At 34.1% G+C, this 25,105-nt stretch overlaps 1 protein-coding gene across 1 annotated transcript; it reads left to right on the top strand.

Moving 5' to 3' along the window:
• The first annotated feature begins 571 nt into the window (after positions 1-571).
• Positions 572-6,882, top strand: LOC143552632 (thaumatin-like protein 1). Its single transcript, XM_077042801.1, has 2 exons — positions 572-629; positions 6,160-6,882. Exons 1-2 carry the CDS (start codon positions 578-580, stop codon positions 6,819-6,821), a joined length of 714 nt encoding a protein of 237 aa, XP_076898916.1. The 5' UTR covers positions 572-577; the 3' UTR covers positions 6,822-6,882.
• The last annotated feature ends 18,223 nt before the right edge of the window (positions 6,883-25,105 follow it).

Genomic DNA, 25,105 nt, shown 5'->3' with positions numbered 1-25,105 from the left:
TTGTGTTTTAATTAGTTTATAAATTACTCTTTTGTTGAAACGTTTTCCTTATTAACAACAATAACATGAACAATTATTTTATGCTACTTATTTATACATCAAGTTTTCTAAATTATCTTTACATGTAATTTTAGAAGTGATAAAAGAATAATATTAGAGAGAATTATATAAAAAATAATTATTAGTTATGAATGGATTAAAGATTTATGAGGAAATAATAGATGGGTAAGTATTGTAACTATTAAAAGATTAATATAATTAATGTGAGATGATAGTTTCAATAAGAATATTCAATATAATTAATTCTTCTTATATGTGTCCTTAGGGCATATATTAAAAAATCCAAATAATAAAAGAAAAGTGGCTGTGATATTTAGGATTTGGAATATTGAAAAAGAAATCTTTTGCTTTAAATATCGCGTGAAAATATGAATTATGCATAGTCTTATATCAATTGAATTAGAACTAAATAATGCAATTAATTATAAGCTGATTTATTAGCATGAATCAGAATCTTCACCTATATACAAGACGACCTTCCCTTCCATTGTTATATGTAATTAACCCTTACGTGAATATGGCAATTCACTTTCTCTTAACCCTTACTCTTGCCACAAGCTTGATGCACGGTAAAGATTCGCTTCATTTCATATGCCTGTTAATATATATATATATATATATATATATGAGTGTGTGTATGTGTGTATATATATATGTTTTTGTGTGTGTGTGTGTGTGTATATATATATGATTGCGATCAAATGAGAACCATTTTGAAATTGAAAACTTTGAGAATCATTTTGGAAAAAAAACTTTAAATTATAAAAAAAAACGCGAAAATAGAAAAAGTAAAAAAAACCAAATTTTTTTACCTTTTATCCCGGTTTCATAAAAACAATAAATAAATAAAAATATCAATTTAGCAAAAAATACGTATTTTTTAATTTTATAACTATTATTATTTAAACACATATGTACAATTAAGATAAATGATAATATACATATGTATGCATTATGTAAATCGAGATTAAATAAAAATATACATTTGTGGATAATTAGTTTTTTTTTTTTTGAAACCGGGTTGAAAAATATAATTTTTTGGTTTTCTTATTTTTGTAAAACTTTTGTTTTTTTCATTTTATAGATTTTTTAATAATTTGTCTTAAGGTTTTTTTTTTTTTTTTTGCCGAAAATGATTCTCAAATTTCTCAATTTCAAAATGTTCTTCTAGCATCCTCACCCTATATATATATATATATATATATATGAAGAGGATCAAGAGAAAACTCACTTTTAGAGAGAAAACTAAAAAACTCCTAAAGAATTATTTTTAATTAAAAATAAAAAATATTTTCAAAATTCACTCGAAAATTCTGTTTTAGCCATTATTATTATATTTTCTTATATTTCACTCGAAAAATATAAAAAAAATAAAAAAAACCGCTGTAATGCACATACGTATTACTGTGCGATACCGTTGTATTACACATTTGTATTACTATGTATTTTTGAGTTTAATAGTGTTTTATTGCATATATTCAATATTTGTGTATTGTATATGTGTAGTAGTGTTGTATTATATGGAAAAAAAAAATAATAAGATAAAAGTCGATGTGGTGCACATGTGCGTTAATGTTGTATTACACATACGTACTAATGTGTATTTGATGTGTGTATTAGTCTTATATTGCATATATACAATAGTGTGTATCAAATATGTGCAATAGTGTTGTATTATATGCAATACAAACACTTTTGCATTTATGCAATGCTCACTATTACACATGCGCACCATACTGACGACGTTACCGAAAAGGTTTTTTTTTTTGAACCAATAACAACATATAAGAATAATGGGAAAAAAAAGAAACTTCAAAAAAAAATTTAAAAAAGTTAAAAATAGTTTTTTAAAAGTTTTTATGAGTTTTTAAGTTTTTCTCTTTAAGAGGAGTTTTCACTATAACCCACCCCTATATATACATATATATATATACACACACACACATATATATATATATACACACACACACACATATATATATATATATATATATACATTATATATATATAGGCTAAGTATAAAATGAAAACCCACTTGAATTGTGAAAACTCTAGAAACCCATTCTCAACCACATGTTTTTAATTAATGTTTAAATCTTGTGTTCCACAATTAAAGTGAATAAAAAATGTAAATATAAATATAATTTTTTCTCTCTCCTGAAAACATATGTAAAAATTAGTAAAAAAATGTTAAAAAATAGCAAAACATTTTTTTTTATGTTTCGATGTTTTGTATTAAATGTTACAACATATATTACAAGTAACAAAAAAAAACGATGTTACATAGGTTTTCGCGAGTTTTCACAACTCAAATGAGTTTTCATTTTAACCTTACCCTATATATATATATATATATATATATATATATAAATATATATATACATAAATATAATAAAAAGAGAACTAGAGAACTAATAAAAAATTATTTTTCACTTTTTTATAAAAAATTCTTTGTGATTTTTTTTCTTTCATCCTTCTAACAATGTGATATTGTTCCTAAAAATAAAAAATATAATAAAACACTATTGATGTAGTGCATATATGCACTAATGTGCATACACGTATACAATAGTGTTCTATTGCATTTAATATAACGCATTTGTATTATACAATACACACTATTGAATATATGTAAATACAACACTAATAATTGTATGTAATACACACTATTGTATATATGTAATGCAATACTAATGCACATATGCACTATATCAATTTTTTTTAATTTTTTGTATATATAATATAACACTATTACACGTATTAAAATACACACTATTGCATATATATATATATATATATATATATATATATATAAAATATGATGTATTGCATACGTGCACTACAACGAGTTTTTTTAAATTTTTTTAAATTTTTATATTTTTTTATGGTGAAGAATAATAACATACAAGAAGGATGAAAGAAAAAAAAATTAAATTTTTTTTAATTAAATTAAAAATATTTCTTTATTAGTTCTATAGAAACCGCTGTACATGTAAAAAATTATTAAAAAAATTCATTTTTACATGTAAAAAAAATACTTTTACATGTGTTTGTTCATTTAAACACATACAGAAGCCGTTTTCATTAATTTGTTTTATTGTAATGTCTTCTACATGTATTTATAAGCCAAAACTTCAAAAACTTTTATGCTAAAACTAATTTTTTACATATGAAATCGAGTTTTATATTATTTATTTTACATGTAAAAGTCATGGTTCCTTAGTTTCCCAATTAACTCACCCATATATATATATAAAGCGTGATTATATAATTATGTACCAGTTTTATAAAGTTATGTACAAAGCTATATGATCGTGTATAGACAAGTACAAGGTTACATAGTCATGCATATTCATACATCGATTTATATAATTTGAGGATAAGGTTAAAATATAAAGTACAATAAAAATAAGAAGGTTGAGAAGGAATCTAATTTACTGATTTTAAATTTGAATGACAGAGATTAGTTTAATAATAAAAATTGATGAGAAAGGCATTAAGGTAATAATCCACTTATAATAACTTTTTTTCTCCACACACAAGAAATATACAAATTTTCCATCATTTTAAAGCGTCAATAACTTTTTCATACAATATTTAAAAAAAATAAAAATCTTACCACAATAAAAGCGTTTTTATATTAAATATGAATATGATATTTTTATATAAAAAATCAGTGGGTTATTTTATATTGTGTTATTGATTGTTAATTGTGTTTTTAATTGCGTTTTTCTATGTATTGAGTTATATATTTTGGTCATTTTGTTTTTCAATTGGTACACATATTAAAGATAAAAATTAAAACAACGATTACATCATTATGTTTTTTTGTTCGCCATTGTGTATTTGTGCTCAACATTTTTCTTTCTATTTATCATTGTGTTTTAGTCATTGTCTAATATGTTCATTATCTTCTGTTCGGAATTCACATGTGGCATTCACTTAATTTGAGAAAAATAGTATTATGTTCATTGTGTATTATATTCAAGTCATTGTGTAATATGTAATTTCCATTTTGTTTTACGTTTCAGGTTATTGTGTTATATATATTCACCATTGTGTCTTACGTTTTAGATTATTGTGTTATATATATTCATCATTTTATTTTACGTTTCAGGTTATTGTGTAATATGTATTCATCATTGTGTTTTATGTATTAAATAATTTATTAGTATTTTTCATTATATTTACATATTATTATTACACAACAGTGTTATAGTATTTTAAAAAACACAATGATGAGTTCAAAGACACAATGATGAAAAATGCATAATGATAAACAGAAAGATACAATGACGAAAAAAAACATACTATGACGTAAATTTTGTTTTAATTTTTATATAACAAAATCATACTCATATTAAAGATAAAAATGCTTGTTATTGTGATGAATCTTTCTTTTTCTTGTTTTAAATATCATATGAAATAGTTAAAAACATTTTAAAATGATATGGGAATTAACATGTGACTTGCATGTTAAGAGAGAAAATATATACCATTAATTTTATACATTTTTCGCCTTTAGTCCCCAGTTGAAACATGTCAATTAATTATGTCTTTTTACACTTCTCGTTTTTGTTTATCTTTATAGGATAACTCAACCCTATAATTTGTTATCATTCTAAAAAACTAAACAAATGTTATACTCAAACTAAAGATCATAAAATCCTTTACTTTCTTAGTATAGATTTTTTTTCTTTATAATAATAAAGCATTAAAAAAGTTTAGAAAATTGGGTTCTAATATTCCAAACTATCGAGTATTGGCTTATAATAATCCCAACTAACAATGTGTCTACTAGCAATCCCAACTTTTATTGTTGTTACTATAGCAGTCTTAGTCTATAACCTGTTAACTCTGTTAATTTTTCAATGACATGACACGTGACGCGGCAACATATATTTATTGAAAAATATAAGAATATCTTATATTTAATTTGGTGGGCCCCACTTAATAGCAAAAAATTTAAAAAAAAAACACAAATTACCTCACCTTTCTCCCATCTCTCTTCAACCCCAACCCCCTTTCATCGCATCCCGTCACCAAGCGACCACCCACCACCGCCGGCGACCACCGCCCTTGGACGACGACCATCATGTATAGGACAATTAAACATATACGAGTAAACAATTGAATGTACGAGGTCTGAAGTTCACATATACAAGGCCTAATCTGCATCTACGGGTGAATCAATTTTTTCATCTGAATGTCCGAGAGACATCTGACGCGAGGAACAAAATTTCAGCTACCGAGCATGTAATTGATCATTGACGAGGGTCTCGGATCCATGATTTTGATCTTTACCAAATAATCTCAATTTTGACTTCTAGCTGAATTTGACGAACATAAACTTACCGTTCATGGGCGGACGGAATATGGTGGTTGCCGGCGGTGGTGGGTGGCCGCCCGGTGACTCGATGCGATGAATGGGGTTTGCGGTTGAAGAGAGACGGGAGAGAGGGTGAGGTAATTTTTGTTTTTTTTTAATTTTTTTTGTTAAGTAGGGCTCAACAAATTAAATATAAGATATTCTTATATTTTATAGTAAATATTTGTTAGCCACGTCACGTGCCATGTCATCAAAAAATTAACGGAGTTAACAGGTTGTTAGACTAAGACTGTATTAGTGACAATAATAAAAATTAAGATTGCTACTAGTCACATTGTTAGTTGGGATTTATATTAGCCAATACTTAATATTAATAGTTTGAATTATTAGAATCCAATTTTCTAAAAAGTTTTACCATTTTAAAACATCTCTTGAATGACCCCTCAAAGAGTCATCAATGGTGGCTATTTTGTTTCGCCCTTCAACCAATATTTTACATAATAGTTGGGTTAGATAATTTCAACACCTAACCTTAACGACAGAATTAGAGATGACATTCTAAATTGCTTTATATATATCTCAAAACAAAAAAAGGAAAGAAGAAAAAAAAAACTCTTTCTATACTATCATACCCCTCCCTATGTGTGTGTATGTGTATGTGTATGGTATTAATTTTTTTCCATAGTTTTAAGCTAGTTAATCTTAACAATTGGCATATGATCTAGCATAATGTTACATACAAAATGCTTAAAGAATAAATGACTTTTCAGGGGTTCGTTCATCTGTTTTGACGATAAAAAACAATTGCCCTTACAACATCGCACCAGGAACTTTGACTAGCACAGGGGCATCGATATCAACTGGAATTGAACTCACACCCCAAGCCTCAAACGCAATTAACGTGCCAACACCATGGTCAGGACGAGTTTGGGCTCGGTTTCAATGTTCAACTGATGGTGGGAAGTTTAGTTGTAAAAGCGGAGATTGTGGTTCTGGTCAAGTTGAATGCAATGGTGCTGGTGCAGCCCCACCAGCAACCCTTGTCGAGTTTACATTATCAGACGCAAATGGAAAAGACTTTTATGATGTTAGCCTTGTTGATGGTTTTAATTTACCAGTTTCGGTGGTTCCACAAGGTGGTTGTCCAGTCACCAACTGTCCGGTTGATATTAATGCTCAGTGTCCACCGGACCTGGCTGTGAAAGATGGATCTGGGGGAACAATCGGATGTAAAAGTGCATGTCTTGCTTTTAACAAGCCAGAATATTGCTGTACAGGAGATTATAGTACTCCGGAAACATGTCATCCATCAGATTATTCCAAGTTTTTCAAGAACATTTGCCCCAACGCTTATTCTTATGCTTACGATGATAAGTCAAGCACTTTTACATGTAACACTGGTGCTAATTATGACATTACATTCTGTCCGTGATGTCTTCCTCGTTGTATTGTTCTATAGTTATAAAGAAGAATAAATGGTTATTTAAATATATTTCTTGCTATCGTAATCTTTGAGCATACTTTAAAATATCATCAATGACAAATTAACATTGATCTGTGACGAATCTCATCAAAAAATAAAAGTAAAAATGAAAATAATGAAATATAAAAAGTCATCAGTGATCCTTTGACAGTCGTTGACAAATCACCGACAAATTTTATCCCATGAAATTCATATCATCTCCATCATGCTACCACCAACCAAACATTGGTTATCGATACGGTACCTATTTCTTGCAGGAATTCCATTGGTAATTAATGGTTAAGATTTCTGCTAGAGCTTTTTAGTCGTTTGTCGAGTTAGAAACAAAATTTCAAGACAACCATCCCTAGGTAATCCTTTAGTAACACAAAAGTAATTCCCAGTTATTTATTAGTAAAGCCAATTTGCGACACATGTTTTAATTCGTAATATGATACACAAAGGGACAAAAATGTAAAGGATGAGAATAATTTATAGCATGAAAAATTAATAAAAATTCATAACTCAAATTTTAATAAAAAAACAAAAAATTTAAAAACACAAAAATATTCCCATCAATTTTCTCGTTCTCAAAAAGAAAAAAAACTCGTGAAAGACACAATGTTAAGTGAAAAAGATCATTGTATCTTTTTGTTTATTATTATGTTTTATGTTTATTTTCGTCATTGATTGTATCTTTTTTTCTTGATTTTGTGTTATATTACTCAACACTGTGTCATATTTTGTTCGCCATTTATATTTTGCAATCTATTGTGTCTTTTTGGTTTATCATAGTGTTGGTTGTTCATTTTCGGCACTGTGTCTTTTTTCTCGGCATTGTGTCCTTTCGTCGTTTTTTGAAACGGGAATGACGGGGGGAAACATTTTGGTTTTTTTTTTATTTATATATTAAGTTATTATTTTTTTTGAATTTTTTAGGAGCTTTTTGTGTGGTCACGATTCCTTCTCACACTTCTCGTTTTTTCTCCCTTTGCATTCTAACTTTACCCTATATCTATACTATATTATAATACATATAAGATGGGCAAAAAACTAATTTTACATAAACTTTTAATTTTAAGAGTTTTACTACTCTTGATGCATGTTATACAACTCTCTAACGCATCTGTCTCAAAACCCCGACATATACCGGCATATCGCATAGTCTATGGTTGGCGGATGTTCCCGAGCTCACTTAACGAAGGAAATGAAAGGAAATGAAAATTTTCATTTCCTTTCCTTTCCTTTCCATCCATTCAATTCCTTCCAAAATGAAAGGAAAGAATTTACACTATAAAACCCTCCATTTTCCTTTCCTTTAATGAAACTCGGGAACACACTTATTGTTCTTTCCTTCCTTTAATGCAACTCTGGAACACAACATTTTCTTTCCATCCCTTCATTTCCTTTCCTTTCCCTTGTTAAATGAAACTCGGAAACAGAGCTTAAAAGCATCAAACTATCAAACAGAGCTTAGAAACTTATGTTCGGTTTCAGGATACAAAACATAAAAATGCAAAGCGTGCATTCAAGAAAGAACAAGAACTTTTGGGTCTCAGTCTGAGTTTCTACAATTTTATTGTTGAACGAAATACAGGTGTGTTGTTTATACTGATAGCATGTGATATAAGTGATTATTTATTATTACATAAATGAGCTTATATACTCTTGGATGCAACTTTAGTGGTAGTGCATTATTGTGATTAAAACGTGTCGTGTCTAAAATATGTATCAGTTTTGTTCGGGTGAAAATGAGTTAGGTTTACTATGGGTTTTAACTAAACTGAGTTCGGAGCAAAACGTATAGGTTTAAAAATATGTTTGTTTGAATTGGGCTAGAACAGATTGTTTTTAAAAATGTAACTATTTGGTTTAGGTAAAAATAGGTTAGTTTTAAAAAAAGTATGAATTTGGTTTGGGTCATAACAGGTACGGGTTAATATGCGCTTTAAGAAAACACTTCGAATCAATATGGGTCATTTTAAAAAATGTATCAGTTTGGTTTGGATGGGTTATTATTTTTAAGAAAATGTCAATCAGGCTCGGAACAACACGGGTTTAGGTTGACACTGGTCGTTTTCAAATTGTATTAATTTGGTTGGGTCAATGGTTTGGTTTCCTTGTCGGGTTTTATCTCTATTCCGGTTGGTCATTCTCAAAAATTTCAAACCATGGTCAACGATTTTGCTTATGATTGGTTTAGAAGACCGGTTGTATAAAACCGGACAAGGCCATTGTTGGGTTCATAGGCCTTTTGTTTAGACCTAATTTATTATTTGAAGTCCAAAAGGGCGGAAGGGTGTAGGGTGGCCAGACCGAAGCCCGACCCAATTTAGATTTCTTGTTCAATAATTTACAAATTCTAGACTAGTATCTATTTAAATAACGCTATGCATTTGTAATCCTTCGTCACTAAATAAAGAATACCTAGTTTCCACTCGTGGACGTAGGCCAGTTTAGATTGAACCATGTTAAATCCTCGTGTTTGTTTATTGCCTTCGTGTGTTATGTTCAATTCTTGTGTGCGTTTAATTCTAACAAGTGGTATCAAGAGCTTAGGTTTGCTACACATGAAGAACACGGGAACCAGCCGAGTAGCCGCCAAACTTTCCGCCGCCGCCACCCTACGGCGCTAGGGTTCCACTGCCACTATAGTTTTTTTATTGTCGTTAGGGTATATGTTGCCACTGTTTCGCCGCCACTAAACCCAGCCCGACAATCGCGACTAGGGTTAAGTCAACCACCATACACCACCAATAACCATCGTTAGTTATTTGCGCCGTCGATCAGTTTGTTTTCGGAAGTTCACTCGCCGACCAAAGAAGATCAGAACATGTTGTGATAGTGTGGTCAGGGTGTTATCATTTATAAGAGTAAGTTGAGCGAGTTCCATTGGGGATTGTTGGATTATCTGAAAAGGAAAGGGAATATTTCTTCCTTTTTTTTGTTGCTGCTTCATTTTACCAGAGAGAGGAAAGAAGATTTTGCATTATTTTTTTTTTCTTGGAGTTTACACAAAAAGGAAAAGAAGTTTATTCCCTGGTGTTCTGTTTAGATTGCCTAAAAACAAAACCACAGAGAAATAGAGAAGTTTTTTCACATTTTCTTAGTGGGCCTAAATAATCAATTCTTTTGTTGTTTGCCAGAATTGGTTTTTTGGCCATAGATAAGTCGGGTTGATTAGTTTTTTTCGGTTAAGCAAGAACGAGTTAAGACAACAAATCAAGATCCTATTTTATTGAAGAACAGTTGTTAAGTCAAAAGAAGTTGTTTAAAGATACAGAGAACCAGTGCCAACCGTGTTTGTCAGGTTTTATCGTTTCAGTTTTTGATTTACAGTTCGTTATTCTGCTGCGTTTAAATAAGTTGATTGTTTAACAAAGTTCAGTAGAACAGCCGTTAAGTTCAGTCCCGTGCCATTGCTGTGTCTGTCTCTTTTTTTTATCCAGGTTTTCGTTTTTGTCATTGTAATGGCAGAAGACGGAAAAGATTCGATACAGAAGTTTGATGGGCAAAAGTTTGGTTGGTGGATGATGCAGATTGAAGCGTTACTTTGCCAGAAAGACTTAGATGCAGTGCTTGAGGATGAAAATCCAGAAAAGTTGTTAGATGAAGATTGGAAGAAGTTAGAAAAGAAGGCTAGGACTTGTATTAATTTGTCATTGTCGGAAGATGTAGCGTTTAACATCATGAAAGAAACCACCGCACATGGTATGATGGAGGCACTATCCAACATGTATGAGAAGCCTTCAGAGCGAATAAGGTCTATCTTATCCGGGAGCTAGTGACAATAAGAATGAAAGAGGGTGGGTCAGTTACAATGCATATCAATAATCTTAATTCGATCCTGTCCCGCTTAGTGTCAGTCGACATTAAGTTTGATGATGAAATTCAAGGCCTATTGTTATTATCCTCTTTGCCAGACAGGTGGTCTCAAAAAGTGACTGCGGTTTGTAGTTCATCTACAAAAATTACCTTTTATGGGATTCGGGATCTGATTCTGGGTGAAGATTCAAGACGCAGAAGTTCAGGTGAATAATCAGGCAATATGTTAGTCACAGAAGGTAGAGGTAGGGGAAAACAACGAGGCAGTGGGAACAGGAAGAGAATTCAGTCTAAGACTCGTAAAGATATAGAATGCTGGTGTTGTAAAGAGAAAGGGCACTTCAGGAATCAGTGTTCGAATGGTAAAAAAGTGGTGAACGTTAAAGAAGACATAGATGACGGGGTCAGTAGTGATGAGGCTTTGGTTTGCAGTGTTGGGAGTAACGTTGATGTTTGTGCGATGGATTCTGGTGCATCGTTTCATGCCACTCACTGTAGTGAAGCGATGAAGAATCTTAAGTTTGGGAATTTTGGAAAAGTTCAACTTGCGAACAATGATATTTTAGGGTTACGGGTATGGGAGATGTTGATTTGATAACTTCAGTCGGTACTTCTTGGACTTTGAACTATGTAAGGGTTATTCCAAGTTTGAAGAAACGTTTGTTTTCTGTTGGGCAGCTGGATGACTAGGGTCACAATATTAAGTTCGGGAATGGATAGTAGAAAGTAGTCAACGGGAATCTCGTGGTTGCTCGTGGCAAGAAAATGGGTTCATTGTGTATGGTCGATATGTCATTGAAAGGAGTGGATCCAGTTTTGGTGAAAAACAAAATCCGGTTCATAGAATCTCGTGGGCAAAAGAATGTTCGTTTTTCAAGTAACAAATCCAAAGCCAAAGTGAAGATTCAGGATGAACGAGCTAGGAAGGTTAAATCAGTCGGAGGACATCGTGATAGTGGGAGCACAGGTCGTGTTTCAGTTGTAGTTCCAGGTTGACAGTGGATTAAGAAAACCACTATTCCAGCTGTAAAAGTCTCTCTAGTGAATTACCTGCTGAATATGGAGAGCCTTTGTACTCATGTTATCTGAGGATCCGGTAGTTTGTTACAGTGGGAGCCGGTAGGGACATAGAATGGGTGAGGGGTAATGTTAGCCGTGACTGATGTGTTGGAGCTCCAGGGAGCTTCAATGGGCATTCAGGTTCATTGATGAGAAGGTGGTGGTAACTAGAAGAAGTTTATTGTTCAGATTACAGAAGTACAATCAGGAGTGCAGACGAGAGTATTCAAGGCCTCCGAGTGGGAGATTGTTGGGTTCGTAGGCCTTTTTTTTTTGGCCCAATTTATTATTTGAAGTCCAAAGGGCAGACGGGTGTAGGGTGGCCAGACCGAAGCCCGACCCAGTTTAGATTTTTTGTTCAATAATTTATAAACTCTAGACTAGTCTCTATTTAAGCAGCGCTATGTACTTGTAATCTTTTGTCACTAAATAAATAATACCTAATTGCCACCCATGGGCGAAGGTCATTTTAGACCGAACCACGTTAAATCCTCGTGTTTGTTTATTGCTTTCGTGTGTTGTGTTTAGTTCGGGTCTGCGTTTAATCCTAACAGCCATAAGATTTAATAACATATTTTTAATTTATAGATGTTTTATTTATATATTTATTTATTTGAATTTTATGTTTAAGTTAGTTAGAAATAGATTTTCTATTTGCTACTTTGATATACTATATATGATTAAGCTTGTTGTGTGTGTACTTTAAGATTATTACTTTAAAGTTCTGTAATGATATTCATCATGATCAATCTACCAATCACCACCATAAGGGTTAGAGTGGTTCGAATCCTTTTGAGTTTTAAGCTTAAATTTAGTATTCTATTCGGAGTTTTGGAGTAAACCTATAAAATGATTTAAAGCATAAGTTTTACACTTATGCTGCGTAATGTATGCATGAATATATAGCTTATTGATTTTTCCATCAAAGAGAGTTTAAGCCTCTAAAATAGGTAAATAAAAAAGAGTATTACTTTACTTGATCCGTGCATATTAGCACATAATAAATATAAACTCATATGTAATGTTAGAAAGTTACAACCTTTATGATGACTTCTGTTATTGGTGTAAACTTTCAAATGTGAAGCTATAAGGCCCCGATCCCTGTGCCCTACATTAGGTGTTGGATTTACTCATAAGCACAGTTCTAAATATCAAAGTGAATTAAAACTTTTCACGAAATATAAAAATGTCAACCATTCATAACAAAACAACAAATCTTGTCTTAACATAATTTAAACTTGCCTTATACATAACATAAAACATCATAACTTTTCTTCTCAAGATGCCAGCCCCTTCAGTCCAGTGTCATATGTCTTCCTCAAGCCAGCTGCCTCATTCTGTTTGCTTGCGTTCATACTAAAAGTCAGCTACGCCAAGTGAGTTCTAGTCAATCAGGAGACATACATTACATTCAAACACTTGCTTATACATATCCGGAGATACATATTACATGCATAGCCTGTTTATATTTCATTCATATATGCCTTCATACATTCATGCTGACATTCTTTCATACTTTCTTACAAACATTCATACATTCATACTTTCTTGTTTTAGCTTACTACATACATAATTATTTCTAAGTTTTAAAAAGCCTTTCACCATATACCCTCACGTATATTATTAGGGTCTGCGACCCTTCTTTCAGAGATAGTATTAGGGTCTGACACCCTGCTTTCGCAAATATTATTAGGGTGTGTCACCCTCCTTTCACAGGTATTATTAGGGTCTGTCACCCTCCTTGCACAGATATGATTAGGATCTGCCACCCTCCTTACAAAGATATTATGTAACACCTATATATATTTTTTAAGCGTGTTTTTTTTATTATTATTTAATAATATATTCCCAACCGGTCCCAGATTTTTTTCAAACAACGGAAACGTTTTATTAAAATAATGTGACAAAACAACTATATTCAAAATTCACATTATATATAAATCCGATATGTCAAGTAAGTTACATCATCAAACTTGTTGGGTTGGATTTTTTATAAGGAAGATTGGAATCTTTTCAACCTCCTCAGGAAACGGCTAAGTATGGACTTCAAGCAAGCTTAGACTATCGAACATGGTTTTACTATTTCGAGCAAGGTCTTTAGAACCTTTGGTGGTTAATTCTTCTAAGTGTTAAAGCTTCGAGCAAGCTACACTTCAACGAGCAAGAGTGTTCTTTAATCAAGTATGAATTGCTAATCGAGCAAACAACTTGATCATTCAAGTTTTAACCAAGTGTTATGAGCACAGGATGTCCGAGCACAGGGTGACGAGCATGGATGCAATAAAAAGATGTCATATGCTCCAAGCATGGACTACGAGCATGGTTCAATCTCTCGAGCAAGATTTACATCCGAGCATGCTAAAGATTGCTGAATAAGTCTAAAGACAAGATTGAAGGCATCAAGAAGAATGGGATTGGTCGATGGACTAGTTCAAGCAAAGCAAGAGTTAGTCAAGAAGAATGAAGTCTGCTAGAGGAGAATATCTTCTTGGAAAATATTCTAAGTAAAGTATGCTCGAAGACACTCATCGAGCATGCCCTGCATACTAAAGTGTACTCGAGCAGGATACACATCATGCTCGAAGACTCTTACACTTGTATTTGATTTTGTCAATCATTATGTAATAATTAGGGATTCTAGAAGGAATGTCAGTGTCTATAAATAGGATCCTGGGTTTCCATTTAAGGCAGACGAGACGCACGGAATACGAGAAACATTTCAAAAGAATATTCCATTGTTTACTCGTACCGCCGCCACCGTCACGAAACCCTTGACATTCCATTTACCGTTTCATTGAATGATACATTTAATACAGTAAATCGTTTTCTTCGATTGTGTTCTTAACGACTATCATTTATTGTTTCGTGTTTGTTATTAAATCACTCCTTCACTCCCATCCGTTGGATATCCTGATTCCGCCGGGATATTCAATAGGCCTTTGGGTTATTGAGTCTATGTGTTCTTTTCAGCCTTGCTAAGGTTTGCACCAGACTCACGGTCCTGACAAGTAGTATCAGAGCTTTGGAAACTCGCTGAAGGCAACGGGACTGAAGGTTTGTGATAAAGCTTGAAGCTTTACTGTGTTTGACTGCTTGAAAGATCAGATCTGCTGAAATGGAAGACCAAGAAGTATCTACGAACAAGATTCCAAGACTTCTTGGACAAGAGAACTTCATAAAATGGAAGGTGCTTTTTGAAGCGGCTGTGAACTACAACCACCCCAAACTCTGGACTTCTATCACAGAAGGATAGTATGTTCCTTCTACTACTGCAAACAACAGTGCCACTATTGAACTGAAAATGAAGAAAAGAGATGACAAAGTTCTATCTATGCTGAAGTTAGGTATATCCTGGGAAATGCTGACAACTGTCAATCATCACAAAACTGCAAAGGAGGTGTATGATGCAGTTATTGACATGTTTGAGGGCAATACTGAACTAAGAGACATTAAAAAGGATAGACTGAAGCAACAGTTGCATAGATTCAAGTTCAAGGAAGGTGAAAGATATGGTCATTGTAAATGAGATTAGGACAACTGAAAGTGGACACCCTCTGTACATGCCAAGCAATGCAAGCCATGGAACAAACTATCAAGCTCTATTTTCTATGTTCACTGATTCATATCATGCCTTTGTGGCCAAGAACCTGATCAACACAAGCATTGTGTAGGAAGATCTTGAGCAAATTGATGCAGACGAATTAGAAGATATGGACATCAAATGGCAGGCTGCAATGTTAGCTGTGAGAAGCAAGAGGTTGTACAACAGGACAGGAAGAACAAGCTTTTCTGGACCTAATGATATAATAGGGTTTGACAAATCAAAAGCAATTTGTTACAACTGTCAGCAACCTGGTCATTTTGCTAGAGAATGCAATCAGCCTAAGCATGTGGGAAACCAGGTTAATCAAAATCAGTTCTACCAGAATCAAAACCAAAACTTCCAGCATCAGAGAAATCAAGTGGCCAATCAAAACCCCTACCAACAACAGAACAGACCCCAGCAACAACCTTTCCAATCTCAAAGAAATAACCAACTACAGATTCATAACAACCAGAACAGAGTCAATCCAAATACTTTGAATCAGGTTAGAGACCAAGGGAATATTGCAATCATAAGGGTACCTCAAGATGGGGAGTTTGACAGGAGTAACCATGCGGTAGAGATGGAAAAAGCAACGTTTCTTTCATGGCCAATGTGCAGGACAAAGCAGAATCTTCAAATGCACAGGTACATTCTGATATCTCTATTTCTGATCTTCTTTTGACAATTGATGAACTTAATCAGGAGATTGGAAAGTGGAAGTCAGAATGTGGTAGAAAGGAAGCCTTTATGAATGTGTATGAGACCAGTGAGGCAACCTACGAAAAACATATTAAGGGATTAGAAGAAGATTCTATGCAAGCATACATAACTCAATCAAGAATGACTGTTGAGATTGAGGGACTGAAAAAGATGTATGCTGATGAGAAGCTTAAGAATGCTGAATTGATGATTCAAACGGAATTCCTGAAAAACCTGGTATCTACTGGAAATATAGTTGGATTCGTGGACAAAATGACAGATGAAGAGAAATACAAGAAGGTTCCACCCACCTTTTTGTAACAGTTATCCACTAAGAGTAGACAAGGAGAGCAGGAATGAGTATTTGAAACAATTTAAAAATGTTTTTGAAGACAGAACTGAGTTTGTAAAACAGTATGAAAATGTGATTGTTGATGAAGAGGGAGAGTTTGTGATGAAGCAAAATGAGAAATCAGAGGAAAAGAAAGTTACAAAGAAAGATGAAGTGAAGAAGAAATGGAGTGAATACTCCAATGAAGGGAGTACTTGCAGCTGTGGCAGTACCGAATCATCAAAAGGAAAGAAAAAGAAAAAGGGATCAAGCAAAAAGAATGATGAAAAGATTCCAGTGTTGCCAAAAATAACCCCTAAAATGAAAAAGAACTTTGAGAAGATGAGAAGAGAGCATGTGGTGTTTGATATATGTGCCAGACCTCAGCCAAAAATCAAGAAAAGGAATGATGTACCAAAGAAGTCCACATATTATCAAATCCATCGGCCAATTTATCCAGTTTTCTCTAATCATGAACTGTTCGATATTGGGGATGTGGATTATGTGCCCATGAGAAGATTTGCTGATGAACTAGAAGGAAGTTCCTCAAGATCACCATCTAAAGTGAAGCCAATTATGTTTGTCAAGGAGAAATATCCTCTAGTGCCTGATGTGAATAGGCCAATCGAAATGGATGTCAGCAACTCCTTGTGCCCAAAGACATCCCTAGGCTTTGACTTTCCTAAGCCAAGTGACAGAATCAAAGACAAGCAATTGCTTGAAGATATGGGAAGTTATGCCAAGGTGTGGTGCAAAAAATGTGATGCTTATGATCATCATACAGATTCCTGCTGGTTTGAGGAAGATGAGTTTGTTGTGCCAGATGTTGTTTGTGGTTTTGATATGAAAGGATACAAATAGATGTATCAAAGGTATTTGAATGAAGAGAAGAACAACTCAAATGATGAAAGAGAAAAGATCATGTTTGGAGAGAAGATTGAAGCAGGTTCTGAAAATCAAAGATGATTCAAAAGAATCAAGCAAACCAGTGAAGAACAAAAGGTCAAATGACAAAGGAAAAGCCAAAATGAGACTTGGTGTTCTTAATGGTGATGAGAAATTTTTGATGATTCAAAAGAATCAAGCAAACCAGGGTTTGAACCAAGAGGGTTTCAGTGGAAGACAATGAAGGAGTTAAATGAGTGAAAAGACTGTGTAATTGAATAGATTGAAAACAACATTAAGTCACCAGTCGTGTCAGTTGGGTCAGACTTTTAGACTCAGATGAAGAATGTGAAGTAGTCTATGAAGATCAACTTCCACTTCCAGTTCCAACTCCTGATGAATCTTCAATTGAATCTAATTTGCAAGCTAATACAGTTTGTGATTCAAAATCTAACTGATTCTCTTATGTGTGTTTGTGTAGGAACAATGCATAAATTGCAATGATATATTGAAATAACCGAAGAAAATATAAAAACTCTATATATATATATATAATATAAATAAATTTGTGCATTTAGTTCGGTTCATAATAATAATAGAGACAATTCATGCAAAAATAAAAATAGTGAATAATAATATCATAATAAATAAATAAATATATGAATACACATAGTTACGTAAATATATATTACATTATCTACAATTTAGATTAAATAAGAACAAAAATAATAATAAATAATAATGGAGTAGAAATAATGATTCTTCCAAGCCCTGCTTGCGGTGCGCACATATGATGTATATATGTGTGAACCCTCGGGTGGGCAAAAGTGAAATTGCACTAATTTTGACGTTATTTTACTAATCTCGTGAAAATAACGTTAAAAGTGACGGACGGTTAATCAGGCATCATGTAGTGGCGTTGATAGCCAAAAGACAAGGGTACATGCACCGATCAGCCGGTGTCCCGATGATTGAGTGCTATGTGCCTTATGTCCAAGGCTTGATGCAAAACTACTATCGAGCCGGGGGTCTCACCGGAAGCAGCCTCTCTATCCTTATGGGGTAGAGGTAAGGCTGTCTACATCTTACCCTCCTCAGACCCTACCATAGCTTTGCTATTGGTGGGATATACTGAGTACGATGATGATGATGATGATGATGATGATGATGATGAAATAATGATTCTTCCAGAACCATCCATGTTATTCTAGGTGCTCACCATTCCATCATTATCTAACAAGATATTTTTCCGACTCCTCGATGTCGGTTATAAAATCCGAACCTTGCATCATTTTCTTTTACGGGAAGAACTCTCTTGATTCGTAACTTGCTTCCTCGCAGCTACTCACCCGACCACCTATTACAATGCTATCAAGTACCCCTACGGAACGAGTTCTGGCAAACCTACAACAAAGTATAGACATGCTTTTCATACCGAGAACCAACTGAAACAATCCCATTGATGCTCTCCGTTACACGTTCCAAACATCCCAGCCACTAGAAACCTTTGCTGCCACCTCATACGTTTCTTCGTGACCATCACCAACGACCGGAAACATTTAGGATATCTAGTTCCGACCAGGAGGCGATCAGATATCACCACCAATAACCAACCTAGTCATGTACTTACCACTTTCGACCATGGGCTGTTCGGAAACCCCACCGCTACGCCGTTCACGTCTTTCCAGAGAGTACCTCCGCTACCTTTTCGCGAATGATCAGACAAAGGTAACCTAAGCCTACATTAACCATTTACTTAAGTTTTAAACATGATTTTAATAAGTTAAAATGAACTAAAGCCAAAGTAGTGAATAATACAGTTAATTGATTGTTTAGAAAATATGGATCTAAATTTGCAACCAGTTAAGAACTTCAACTTTTAAAACATAGGTTTAGTGGTCGAAACCCTCTAGCCACGTTCATTTGTTTTAATAATGTTTTGACTAATTCAACAACTGTTTTTACAATTATTAAGAAATTCTTATTTTACTGCTTAAGTTCCTCGTGTTATAAATAGATGGTCACGGGTTCGACCCTCACATAATCCATTTTATTTTTAAAACAAAACATAGTTTTATCAAATATAATAGGAATCAAAAAGAAGGTTTGTTTTTACTATTGGTTCATTGTTTAAGTACATTTAGTTGTAAACATACGGTCGTGGGTTTAATCCCTATAAGTCTCGCAACTTTTTAGCAATTCTAGATTTAACATTTTACTCTATAATTACTTAATACAACATAACTTTACACACTAAAAATAACAATATATTCGTTAAGATATAAAAAATACTGATGATTGGTAATTAAATACTTATTGTTATTATTAAAAAGGAAATGAACTTAAACTTAGACAAACTCGAGACTTTCAACACGTAAATGAATACGAGAAATATTCAATCCTAATCTTATTTAATTAAAACATATACACGACCTTATGAGCTACATGAATACGGTGTAGGTTGTGAAAGAGCATAACGTATTTAACTTATCAGTATATGACAACTAATCAGCTAACAAGGTACGGATTCTTACCCCTCCCCTTGTTATTATCGTGCTCGATTGTTAAAACCCTATTGATGTTTCGCGTTCTTTTGGAACTCCTAAACGTCTTTGGAATATTAGTCGAATCAAAATTTATTTTGCTTCAAGATCCGGTTATGGTCGTTTGAACTCAAAATATAGATTTATATTGTACGCATGCGATAATTTTTTAGTGTGTACTCGCATGTTCCGTTACGTATTACACGGTATAGATATTTGTGATATTGTTTGTACTTTGAGTGCATTACATTTATTTTCTCATACTCTGGTACCCTGAGTTCTACGCTTCCTGTGAAGTGTCCCACAGGCACAACATTGTGGCATCGACGTTGTGTCCTCCTTTCGTGATGGAGAAATTAGTTCACGGCGTCTCTTAAGGACAAGTGTGGCCCACAGCTATTAGGAGGCGTATGGATCGATCCTATGTTATATGGATATGTATGGTATGATCATGGATGGTTGAGTGTATGCCAACACCCATTGCACTATTTTAGGTGCATAGTTCTGCAGGACTATTTAGCCCCACTGGTATGTTATATATTTTTGGCTCATGGGTATCATCCGTATGATACGATTTATTTTATTGGCTTGCATATCGTATCCATTATGTTATTTTATCTCTTTATCTTGTTATATTTTAGTTCTTATTTATTGCATGGTTATTTAAGCCTTTTATCTATACCGGGCATTCGGCTCACTTCGTAAACTTTTCCTTAAACAGGTTCATAGGTTACTTTGGGCGAGATGAAGAGAGTGAATTCAAAGTAGCTTATGAAGATTGCTATCTAGTGGAATTATGTCTTCTGTCTCTGTATACCTCCATACGATTGTGACACGTGAACTCATTTCGGGTTGGGGTGTTACATATATGGTATATGGACAGTGGTTGTTCCAGGCACATGACCTGTGACAGGGGAGCTCTTGTCAATTATGAAAGAAAGTATGAAGGTCCAGTTGCTTTTGGGAGTAATGATATTGGAGGGAAGATTGTTGGAAGAGGAACTCTCACCAATGGCAAGGTATCCTTTGAGAATGTGCTGCATGTTGAAGGACTACAATATAACCTACTCAGCATTTCTCAAGTTTGTGACAAAGGATACAAAGTGGCTTTCAATGACGAACACTGTCTAATCCTAAAGCATGAATTTGTGATTCTAACTGATATGATCATGATGATGGCTCCAAGGAATGGCAACCTCTATGAACTGAGAATGAATACTACTACATCTAGAGGTGGTTCATGCTTTGTCTCAAAAGCCACTGAAAATGAGACTAAGTTGTGGCATAGGAAGATGTGTCATGTTAACTTGAAGAATATGAACAAGCTAGTGAAAGGTGAACATGTTGTTGGCCTTCCAACAAGAGAATTTAAGCTTGAAGAAAAATGCACATCTTGCCTCAAAGGGAAATAACACAAATCCTCTCATAAAAGCAAACTGATAAATACTATTTGAACTACTCCACATGGATCTGTTTGGTCCTGTGAGTGTTCCAAGCATTGGAAAGAAAAGATACTGTCTAGTCATCATGATGACTACTCAAGATTCACATGGGTTTACTTCTTGGGAACAAAGGATGAAACACATGAATTGATCAAAGGGTGTGTGATCAGAATGGAAAATTTAGTTGACAAAGGGTGAAGGTCATTAGAAGTGACAATGGCACAGAATTCAAGAATGGATTAATGGAAGAATTCCGCACATCTAAGTGGATTTTTTAGAAATATAGTGCACCTAGAACTACTGAGCAGAATGGTGTTGCAGAAAGAAGAAACAGGACTTTGATTGAAGCTGCAAGAACCATGATTGCTGATGCAAATCTGCCAGTTACATCCTGGGCAGAAGCAATCAACACGGCTTGCTATGTGCAGAACAAGGTTCTATTGAACAAGACTCAAAATAAGACACCATATGAGGTTATCTTCAAAAAAAAACTTATGTGAAGTTCTTAAATCCTTTTAGATATAGATGCTCACTTTTGAATACAAAGGACTATCTCAACAAATTTCAGTCAAAATCACCGGAATGCTTCTTTGTGGGGTACTCATCTCATTCAAAGGCTTACAGAGTCTATGTTAAGGAGCACATGGTAGTCATTGAATCTTCTAACATTATCTTTAATGAAAACCATTTCAATAATGTTGAAGGACCCAAGTGGCTATTTGACCTGGAAAAGATGATCAAATCTTTCAAGATATACAATGAAGACATGGATGACAGCATGTACAGAACAAGTTTTGAAGAAAAAGGAAAACAAAAACAACTTGATCTGGACAAACTGTGGTCATCTGTTGCTCCTAAAACAAATGGATTCACTTTTGAAAAAAGCAATCTATGAGCATGTGAGATGGAAGTCACTGGTCATGAAGCAGCAATTGAAGTATCAAATAAGGACCAAGTGATATGGAGAGTGAACCAATACCAAGTCAGTAACAGGCTCAACCTCAAATGACAAATGGATTTGAAGACAGGTTCTAGTCTTTGTTTTTCTCTCTCCAAATAGGGACAAATGAAGCATCTTCATCTGCAAACTGTCAAACTCAATCAACTAATGAGAATCAAGAAAGACTTGAAAGTGAAGCTGCTAAAATGAACATGACAAATCTTGAAACAGAAGTGGCAGCACAACAAGTTGTGCAGACTACCTCTGTCGAAAGAAACAATCCTTCGGAAAACATCATTGGGGACTTGCATGAGAGAGTGACTAGAAGTTCCTCTGAAAGAGCAAACATCTGTTTGTATGCCTGCTTTCTATACCAAGTTAAACCAAAGAACATTACTCAAGCTTTGAAGGACAATAGCTGGGTAGAATCTATGCAGGAAGAGTTAGCTTAGTTCAGGGACTTACATGTTTGGTATTTAGTTGACAAACCCAGAGGCAAGTATGCAATTGGAACCAAATAGGTGTTCAGAAACAAGAAAGATGAAAGAGGCATTTTCATCAAGAACAAGACAAGGCTGGTGGCTCTAGGGTGCTTACAAGAAGAAGGAGTGGACTTTAAAGAAGTATTTGCTCTAGTTACAAGACTAGAGGCCATCAGGATCTTTCTAGTATATGCAGCATCCATGAACATAAAAGTCTATCAATTGGATGTGAAATCTGCATTTCTAAATGGAAAGATTGATGAGGAGGTGTATGTGACTCAACCTCCTGGATTTAAAGATCCAGTCCATCCTAACAAGGTGTACAAACTCAGCAAGGCTTTGTATGGACTACATCAAGCTTCTAGAGCCTGGTATGATGAGCTGTCAAATCACTTGTTAGAAAATGGCTTCTGCAGAGGAGCTATTGACAAGACACTGTTCTACAGAAGATGGAAGAAGGATCTGCTGCTATTACAAGTCTATGTTGTTGACATCATATTTGGCTCCACAAATGAACAAATGTGCAAAGAGTTTGAGCAAGTAATGAAGTCTAAATACAAGATGAGTTCAATGGGAGAAATTAATTTCTTCCTTGGACTTCAAGTGCAACAGAAGGCTGAAGGAATCTTTATCAATCAGTCAAAGTATGTCCAAAAGATTCTTAACAAGTTCAAGTGCCAGGATTTCAAGACAGTGTCTACACCAATGGACACACATGAGAAGATGGTGCTTGATGAGAAAGGGGAGCCGGTGGACCATCATGAATATAGGGCCAAGATAGGATCACTTATGTATCTGATAACATCTAGGCCAGATATTATGTTTGCTGTGTGTGTCTGTGCAAGATTCCAAGCTAACCCCAAAGTCTCACAAATGCTAGTAGTAAAAAGAATTTTCAGATATCTAAAAGGGAAACCAGATTTGGGGATTTGGTATTCAAAGAACTCTTCTTTTGACTTGATGGCCTACACAGACAGTGATTATGATGGTTGCAACATGAGTAGGAAATCAACTTCAGGAGGCTGCCAGTTTCTAGGGAACAGGTTGGTGTCTTGGCAATGCAAGAAGCAGACTACAGTGTCCATCTCAACTGCTGAGGCTGAATACATTGCTCCATCTGCTTGCTGTGCACAGGTTCTATGAATTCAGAATCAGCTGCTGGATTATGGTCTGAATTTCTTACTCACTCCAACTTTAATTTATAATATTGCTGCCATGTTCATTGTTAAAAACCCAGTCCAACATTCTAAGACTAAGAACATTGAGATTAGACATCACTTTATTAGAGACTGTAGTGAAAAAGGCCTAATAGAAATGAAAAGGGTAGATACATCTGATAATCTGGCTGATTTATTCACCAAAACTTTAGATAAAACCAGGTTTCATTTTCTATTAAAATGCCTAGGTATGATAAATGCTGATGAAATCTGATTGATGATGTGCTTTTAAGTAAGGTGATAACTGATTATCCTTGTTACTCACTATGAATGTTTACATGATTTGTTGCTACGCTTGACTGATTATTCTGATTGCATGAATCATGTTTGTGACTGTTTTGTATGATAAATTATCATGAAATTGATATTATTGTTTTCCGTACTTAGATCTGTGCATATATGATACATCTTTGTGATCTAAGTATTTCGAGCATGAATATGTGCTTGATACTGTGTTTGTTAATCTTCGAGCACACAGTGCTACTTGAAGACTTTTCTAAGTACTTCCAGCACAGATAGCATGACTCAGCTGCTCGAGCATAGAAAAGTGCTCTGAAAACTTTCCAAGTGTTTTGAGCATGATTATGTGTTTGATGGTGTGTTTTGTTGCTCCTCGAGCACAAAGAACCCATACTTGAGAACTAAGTATTTCGAGCAGAAAAATAATGTTTAGCAGTCATGGACTTTCATGAAGTCTTTCGAGCACAGACTCTGTAGTGATAGATCTTAAGGTTTCTCGATAGACTTCCGAGTATGCTCGATGGATTTCTGAGCATGCTCGACAGACTTATGTGCTTATCTGAATGAATTAATGCTGCCTGAATGAATGTGCTTGATATTGTTGAAATGTGTGCTTGTCAAATGTGCTTAAATGACAACACTGTTTTCAGAATAAATGTTTAAAATGAACTTTCAAAAGAAATGGTTTTGAAACTGAAATGTTTATGACTAAACAACACTGTTTTTGGTGATCTCATAAGAGACATGATAAGATTATTCAGTTACAAGCTTCGTGGAAGCTTAAGGTTTGTGGATAGAAATCGTATCCAACCTTTGGGAAATGATAGAAAATTGTTTAAGATGACTAACCCATGGATTATAAGTCTAAAAGGCTTGAAGTACAGTCATTGGCATTGTATGGTAGCTTTCCATAATCTGTAGCTACTATATGTGATATAAACCTAAATTATGCTAAGTCTGATGTGGTGAACCATTAGAAGATAAGGTATGTTTTCTAGCATATCT

The sequence above is a fragment of the Bidens hawaiensis genome, unplaced genomic scaffold (genome assembly GCF_021521415.1).
Source record: "Bidens hawaiensis isolate Kalapana, Puna unplaced genomic scaffold, B.hawaiensis_p1.1 tig00016959_1, whole genome shotgun sequence".
Taxonomy (NCBI): domain Eukaryota; kingdom Viridiplantae; phylum Streptophyta; class Magnoliopsida; order Asterales; family Asteraceae; genus Bidens; species Bidens hawaiensis.
Note: the sequence above shows the minus strand (reverse complement) of the source record. Positions and strands in the feature narration are given on the sequence as shown.